Here is a 7,686-nt window from a genome sequence, read left to right as displayed (position 1 = left end):
CACCAAGCTATTTAGGGTTCATTTGCAAATAATCACTTTGAAATGATGTGCCACGCTACTCATAAAGTATATATCTTTAAAAATCTGCTATTACATTGTTTTGTACACCTGAAACAAACAAATCTGGGCCGGACGAGTGGCACGTTGGTTAAGTAAGAGCTGGCTTGGGATGCCAGCTCTGAGCAGCAGGACCACAGTTCGGATCCCACATGAGAGCCAGTGACACTGCCCTCTACAGCTAAGATGGTGAACAACAGCTCAACGTGGAGCTGGGCCGTGAGTCACTGGAGATGGCGTAAGTGAGCAGCCAGCAGCCGCAGTGAACGACCGGGGAGAAGCTGGCGACTGATCTGCCTCGCCTAGAAGGAGCGCAATGATGGTGCCAACTTGGGCCAGTGAAGCAACATCCTCCACAACTAGATTGTAGAACAAAATGACAGCAACTTCTCTGTTCCCATCCTCCAATTCCCCAGCATTGTTCCCATCCCCCAATTCCCCAATTAAAAAAATAAATCTGCTTTTCTCCCTTATAAGAAATACAATGGGAGTTCAGTAATACAGAAACATGCTATAATGAAGATATATGCTTCCTTTCATGACAGTGTTATATTAGCTATTGTATGTAATATTTGTTCCCAATTTTTTGGCCACAATAAGTTACCATTCTTAATAGAGATTGTTCTAGAAGTTGAAGCCATCAGATTGCATTAAACTAGTGACATCTGAACCTTAATCCTCAGAATCCTCCAATTACAAATTTTGAATTTCCATTGTTTCTAGCAGGAAGCATAAAAAGCATACTCATTCAGTTTTCAGTAAAAACAAGCAGTCATATGCACTTGACACAGTAACTGTTTAACTGAATTGCCAAACAGGTCACAACTATCTATCTTGGGACTTTCTTGCCGCCCCCCCCCCCAGCTTTATTAAGGAATAATCTAGTACTTCTCCTAATTTTTGGCTTGTATGTAGCACATTTGATTTTGCACACGGCACTGAGATGGAGTTTAGTATACTTTTGTTAAGGAGTGCCCTTAGATCAATACCTATGGAAGGAAAGGAAGTGGGATTGAGCAGGAAAAGTTGAGCTGCAATGCAGGTCTAAAGACAGCTTCTGTCAACCCCTTGGGGGGTTGTGGTGCTAAAGGGGGGAAGGGGTGGAAGGGGGGAGTTCAGAGTTGCTCACCCTCTGCTGTTCTGAAATGATTGGTTGGGCCCTTCTACCCCATCAATTGTTAGATGTGGGCCCTTCCAGGTGTGGCTCTGAGCAAGGCCACCTAGCTGAGACAATCCTGCTGAGCTGACACTGAAAGCTGCTCTCAGCACGGGCCACAAGCTTTTCCTTGGGGAAATTTGGATGACACATTGCTACACCCACCACAATGTTCATTTTTCACAATGGAGGTCAACTTCAAATAAGGAAAATCGTATATGCCTTGGTGAAAGTCACTTAGAATCAGCACTTACTGAAATAATGGCATTTTTACTTTAGGTAAAATTTTAATACTATAAAATTAATTTTTCACCTTCATGAAGCCATTGTCTTATAGGAGAGTTGGATTCAAGTCACGACTCTTCCTCAATAGCCAGACCAATCACTACCTATAAAAGAAAGGTATGGGGGGCTGGGGGGTACTTTTAAAGTATGGTCCACTGCATTCATCCATGGCATGAGGGTCCTCCCCTTGTGCCCATGCTGGCTCCAAGGGCCAAGTCCTTCACGCTAAGAGTGAGCAAATCCCAGCCCTTTATTCTGGAATGAAATGAGAAGCTCCTCACTGGTATCTACAAAATGCATTGTCAGAGCTCACCAATTTGGCGTTCATATAAGCCAAAGTTTGTGGAGAGCTAGAATTTGAAAATGTTAGCAATGAGAAAAATTCCAGCTAGCAAATTCAATTGTTGAAACTAGTTCAGAGTTAAAAAATAATTTTATTGTTGACTTATACTAAACCATGTATCTTTTCTGAAACCTTTAGAACTCCAACTCTTTGATGAAATCAGGCACCCAGATTAGAATTACCGAATTCGTGTTTAGGAACCCATTTTTAAATTTCTTTAATTAAAAAAGAAGTCAGACTTCTTCCGGTCTGACATAAAGCCATTGCAATGGCAGCTGTGGCATGCTTCACCGTTTGTAAAATTACACAATTTTTTTTCAAGAAAAATAATTAATAGTAGCTATGAAAATTTGATCTAGAGAAGGTGCATCTCAAGAAGGTACGTCTTTACTTACTTTACGAGGCCACAGTAAATAAAATGTTAGCAAACAGCAAGCAGTCTCAACTAAAAACTCCGTCTTCTACCTGACAACCCCAGCCCTTCCACTAGGGTGGGCTACTGCTCATCTGTCACTGACACTCGGAGATCCTGTTTGGGCTGGAAGCATATAAGTACCAAGTGACATGGCAGCAGAAAACAAAGAGCTTGTATATAAGGCTGGAAATAAGCCATTTCATTTAGTTGCTTTATACTATTAAACTGAAAGGGTATTTACTATGGAGAGTAAAAAGTATTGTGCTTCCATTTAAGGGATTTAATATTTGAGATTTCAGGGCTGACTCTAAAGATCTATTTTGCTAACTGGCTAAGAAGTAAGCCTAAACATCCATCAGAATGCAGAATTCTGAAAAACTTCTGTTGGAAAAATAGTCCTGAACAGAAAGCCAACTGCTCTAGCAATTACTTTTGTCCTGTATTTAGACTCAGAAAAGTGTTGAAATGTTTATTAATTTACTAGGGCTGCCACAACGAAGTACCACAAACTGGGTGGCTTAAGACAACAGAAATGTATTCTCTCACAGTTCTGGAGGCCAGAAGTCTGAAATCCCGGTGTCAGCAGTGCCATGCTCTGAGACTCTGGGTAGCATCCTTCTGTGACTCTTTCTAGCTTATGGTGGTGGCCCTCAGTCCAGGGGGTTCCCTGGCTTGTAGCTGCATCACTCCAATCTTTGCCTCTGTTGTCACATGGTGTTCTTTCCCCGTGTGTGATGTCTTTAAATGGCGTTTTCCTCTTCTTTTAAAGACACCATTCATATTGGATTAGAGCCCACCCTAATGACCTCCTCTTAACTCAGTTACATTTGCAAACACCCTATTCCCAAATAAAGTCACCTTCACTTGTACTAGAGATTAGGACTTCAACATCTTTGTGGGGGGACACAATTCAACTCATAACATGCTCATTTAAGTTTTTCCATTACCTTTAAATATATTTTATAAGAAAAATTAAATGCTAACAAGGTTTATCAAACTGAGGGTAAAGAAATTGTGATAGTCGAAGTCACAATTGTTATAATTTTGTTATGTACATAATTCCAACTTCAAACTTAAAATATTTCAACTTCAACTTAATTTGTTAACTTAATTAACAAATAATAGTTTCCGATATTTGGAGAAACATTAACTTAGCACCATAAGCACTCATGTCAATGTCACTTTTATTATAGTTCATTTATAATTCCTATTTGCTGTTATAGTCAAGCTTATTCAAAGAAATAATCTAGAATTATAAGGGCAGGGGTCATTGCAAATACTCCTATCTCACATGAGTCTCAACTAAATGTCTATCAAACCATATTCAAGAAGCTGACGATATATAAGCTTTGGTAGTTTTCAAGAAACATTGGTCAAACCATAAATAAATCTCAATGCATTACTTAATATCTACTGAGCACCTGCTCTTGTAGTTAGCATTCTATTAGGTGCTTAAGGACAAGTAATTTGACTCAAGAAATTTCAAAAATATATATTTAAGACATATAATATTGTTCACAGAGTTCTTGGCAGAGTTGTAGTTCGAGGTTTCTACTGCTGAGAAACTTGAGGTTTGTGTTGTGTCTCTTTCAGTCCCAACAGCTCTGTTTTGAGTTCTCCAGGCTTTGGTGGAATATCGGGTATTGTCTATTAAAAAAAAAAAAAAGTCAGTGCTTTCTTAGACTGTAATTAAATGTGACCTGAAAGACTTCAAAGAAAGTAAAGAGTAAGAAAGAACAAAAAGTCTCCTGCTACTCAGTGATAATCTTTATTATGAGAACTCACAGTTGATCTAAGTCCCTTTCTAGTCCTATATTTATATGACTCCATCATCTAAGCTATGTCTTAAGTACTTCAGGACTTACAGAGGGAGAGTTTGCATCACTATCAATGGACAGATTCCCAAGTTGGAATAAAGCTTTCCATTTGGAAATTCACTCCTGCACTTTACTGACTCTCCACAATGCATAAAGCAGTGAGCAAAAAAGTGTTAAACTGCCTTCAAGAAAACTGGTCAGAGGGCCGGCTGAGTGGCTCAATTGGTTAAGAGCTCACTCAAGAGTTTGAGCTCTGAGCAACAGCGGTTTGATGCCCGGCCTGAGCTGAGCTGCTGCTGAGCTGCTGCTGAGCTGCCAAAAGGTGGCAGGATGGCTCAGCTTAAAAAAAAAAAAAGAAAAAGAAAAAGAAAACTGGTCAGGAAAAGCCTGAGAAAGTGACTTTTTTGCAGCAGCAGCTTTAATGACATATAACACAATAATCATACAATTCACCCATTTACAATATACAATTAAATGGCTTTTAGTATATTCACAAAGTTGTGCATCCATCACAACAATGTGTTTTAGAACATTTTCATGACCCCCAAAAGAAACCCCATACCCATTAGCAGGCACCCCCATTTCCACACAGCTAAGCCACTGCCCTAGGCAACCATTAATCTACTTTTTGTCTCTATGAATTTCTCTATTCTGGGCATTTCATATAAACGGAATCATTCAAAATATGGTCTTTTGTGACTAGTTTCTTTCACTTAACATATTTTCAAGGTTCACCCATTGTTGTCACATATATCAGTACCGCATTTCCTTTTAGGACCAAATAATACTCCAGTAGATGGATATTAATTTGTCCACTTATCAGCTGATGGACATCTGGATTGTTTCCATTTTTTGGTTCTTATAAATAATACTTCTATGAACATTTGTGTACAAATGTTTGTGTGGACATGTGTTTTCATTTCTCTTGGGTATAAACCTAAAAGTAGAATAGCTGGGTCATATGGTAACTCCCTGTTTAACTGTTTGAGGAACTGCCAGACCATTTTACACAGCAGCTGCACCATCTTACATTCCCAATAGTGCTGTATAAGGAAGGGTTCCAGTTTCTTTGCGTTCTCACCAACACTTGTCATTAGCTGTTTTTTAAAAATCAATAGCCATCATAATGGTTATGAAGTGGTATCTTATTGTGGCACAGTCCTTTTGTGGACAAAACAAAGTACAAGTAAAGATAAAGGAGTAAAATCATTGCAAATTGTGACAAGTGCTCTATGGAAACAAATGACTGAGACAGAATAGCAGAGGAGCAATCGTTTTGAAGCTCTCTAAAGGACCCTCATTGCTGGAGGAGCTATTTGATCAGAGACTTGAAGTTTTGAAGGAAACCAAGCCAAGATCTGGGAAGAAAGCATTTCAAGAAGAGAAAAACATAGCCTTGAGGTGGGAACAGGCTTGATGAGTTTGCGAAACAGCAAGGAAGCCAGTGTGGCTGCAACAGAGGGAACAAGAGGGAAAGGGGAGAAGGACAGTGGCAGGCAGGTACCAGACTGTGTAAGACTTTAAGACTGCGTATGATTTCAGTGTAAGACTGTGTAAGAGCAAGACATGCATTGCTCTAAATGCAATGGGATGCCATCCTAAGGTTTGAGGCCCAGGGCAGACCTGCTCCTGATTTCGTTTTAAGATCACTTTTGCTGCTGTGGGGAGAAGGGAGCGGTCCAGGAGCAAAGAACAGGACCCTCCTGCACTCACCAGGTCCGGCCGGTAGTACCTGTGCACCACTTGGGCCCCAGCGAACATGGCTAGGAGGCTGGCAGTGACCATTTTCAGGTAGGTGGTCCAGGACACGCCCGCGGGCATGGTCGGCGGGCTGGACGGGGAGGGAAAGCGGGCAGGGTTAGGAGGTTCCCAGCTCACGACTAAACCCAGCCGGGAAACAAGCCACACGGCAGCGTAGGGGCGGAGTCACGACACCTCGGGTCCCTCCTAGTCTCGGGCCCCGCGTCCTCGTCTGTGAAACGCGGACGCGGGGAGGACGAACGTCCCTTCCAGGCCTAAGCTCAGCCTTCCGTGGTTTCTTAGTGTCGGGGGCTGGGCCTTCGGAATTGAAAGGCAGCTCTCGCGGAGCCAGCGGAAGGCCGACCCCGCGTGGCTTCCCTGCGCCCCTTCAAGCACTAGAACCACAGACCCCACTCCCACCGGCCCCTTCGGCGCGCCTCGGGGGAGCCTGTACCGCGGGGCGCTCGGGAGCCGAAGCCGACGGCCAACAGGCAGGACCGAAAATGCTAGAGCTGCGGGCCGCGCCGGAGGGGAAAGCGGGGACACTGCCGGCGCGGGCACGTGACCTGGGCGGAAGCGCGACTTGGGGCCGGGCCCAGTCTTGTTGTTGTTGTTAACCGATTCCCAGTCCCGGGTTTTTGCCGGCGCCCATCACTCTCCCTATAGTAGGATTTCCCTGGCAGATGTCGATTTGGGGGCTCGGCTCCGGCTGGATTATTGCACCATCGGTCAGATGGCACGCACAAGTGATGGCTCGCGTCAACTGCCTTTTAGGAACGGGTGGAGATTGGCACGCTGAGCAGTGAGTGCTTAGGGGAGGTCACCCTTGAGTGAATGAAGGTAAAAAGCACTCTCTGTCCTTGTGCCCGGCATCCTTTGGTACCTGAAACAGCCACACCAAGACGACAGCTATGCCCTTTAGCTTTGGTGCTACTGGAAAAAAGGAACCCTGAAAGCGACAATGTTTAATCTATGTATTTTTAGATTGTGCTTTGGTTATGGATTGATTTTTGTTAAGCAAAAGGTTAATGCAAGATTGAATTCTGAAGGATTATGGTTGCATTATACACTCACTTTTTAAACACTTAGATCTGACATAAAATAAATCACGTATTTAAAGCATACAATTTGATGAGGTTTGATGTGTACACCTGTGTAGCCATTCTTACAGTCAAAATAATGATCATTCTTACAGTCAAAACCACCAAAAGTTTCTTTGCGGCTCTTTCTAATCCCTCCCCATTGCCTCCTTCCTTGGGCAACAACTGTAAGCAAGGTCTCTTGAGAGGACTGGGAAGAAAAGAGAAACAAGGTGAAGTGATTTGGCCATTCTTTGTCGTCCTATATCATACAAGGTGTCTTTGAAGTAGAGATATTTGGCAAAGACAGAAGGACATTTCTCCTTAGGCTTCCCCAGGCTCTGGTGGGCAAGGCTCAAAAGCAGAACAAGTTTGTCTTCCAGACTCAGATTCAGGGTGGTAAGAGAGACACTGATGGGATAAGAGCCACTTTGTTGTGATTTGCTTCACCATTTCCAAGTTCAATGTCTTGCTCCCCAACAACTCTTCCAGTAAACGCTGCCTTTTGCAAGATGGAACTAAGCAGAGGTCCCTGGGGTTTGTTGTTGTGAATGGAGCTGGCAAACCCAGAAGGGGCAGGATCCCACAGTGAGGGAGACCCTTGCAACCCAACTGGAACTCTTCCTGGGTGAAAACATCCTGAGAAAAGTTAGCAATTCTTGACACATGCTTTCAGTCACCAGAATTCTCTCTGAAATCTGTGAGGTAAGCCGCCTGCTTTAAAACTTTTCTAGACTGTGGTCCTGAGTAATGAGAAAAACCAGAGAGAGAGAGAGAGAGAGAGAGAGAGAGAG

At 43.0% G+C, this 7,686-nt stretch overlaps 1 protein-coding gene across 1 annotated transcript; it reads right to left on the bottom strand.

Annotated features, from left to right (window-relative positions):
• Positions 1-3,185: 3,185 nt before the first annotated feature.
• On the bottom strand, positions 3,186-6,921 carry UQCC6 (ubiquinol-cytochrome c reductase complex assembly factor 6). The gene is made up of 3 exons (XM_019651855.1): positions 6,268-6,921; positions 5,787-5,904; positions 3,186-3,903 (listed from the first exon to the last, which is right to left on the bottom strand). Exons 2-3 carry the CDS (start codon positions 5,892-5,894, stop codon positions 3,808-3,810), a joined length of 204 nt encoding a protein of 67 aa, XP_019507400.1. The 5' UTR covers positions 5,895-5,904; positions 6,268-6,921; the 3' UTR covers positions 3,186-3,807.
• Between the last annotated feature and the right edge of the window lie 765 nt (positions 6,922-7,686).

This window comes from Hipposideros armiger, unplaced genomic scaffold (assembly GCF_001890085.2).
Source record: "Hipposideros armiger isolate ML-2016 unplaced genomic scaffold, ASM189008v1 scaffold_168, whole genome shotgun sequence".
NCBI classification, from domain to species: domain Eukaryota; kingdom Metazoa; phylum Chordata; class Mammalia; order Chiroptera; family Hipposideridae; genus Hipposideros; species Hipposideros armiger.
The sequence above is the reverse complement of the archived record's forward strand: the minus strand, read 5'-3'. Positions and strand labels throughout refer to the sequence as shown.

Excerpts from the sequence above, each read along its gene's own strand:
- UQCC6 (XM_019651855.1), bottom strand. The coding sequence starts at position 5,894 with ATGCCCGCGGGCGTGTCCTGGACCACCTACCTGAAAATGGTCACTGCC. Across the intron at positions 3,904-5,786 it reads GGTACTACCGGCCGGACCTG|ACAATACCCGATATTCCACC; the intron begins GTGAGTGCAGGA and ends TTTTTTTAATAG.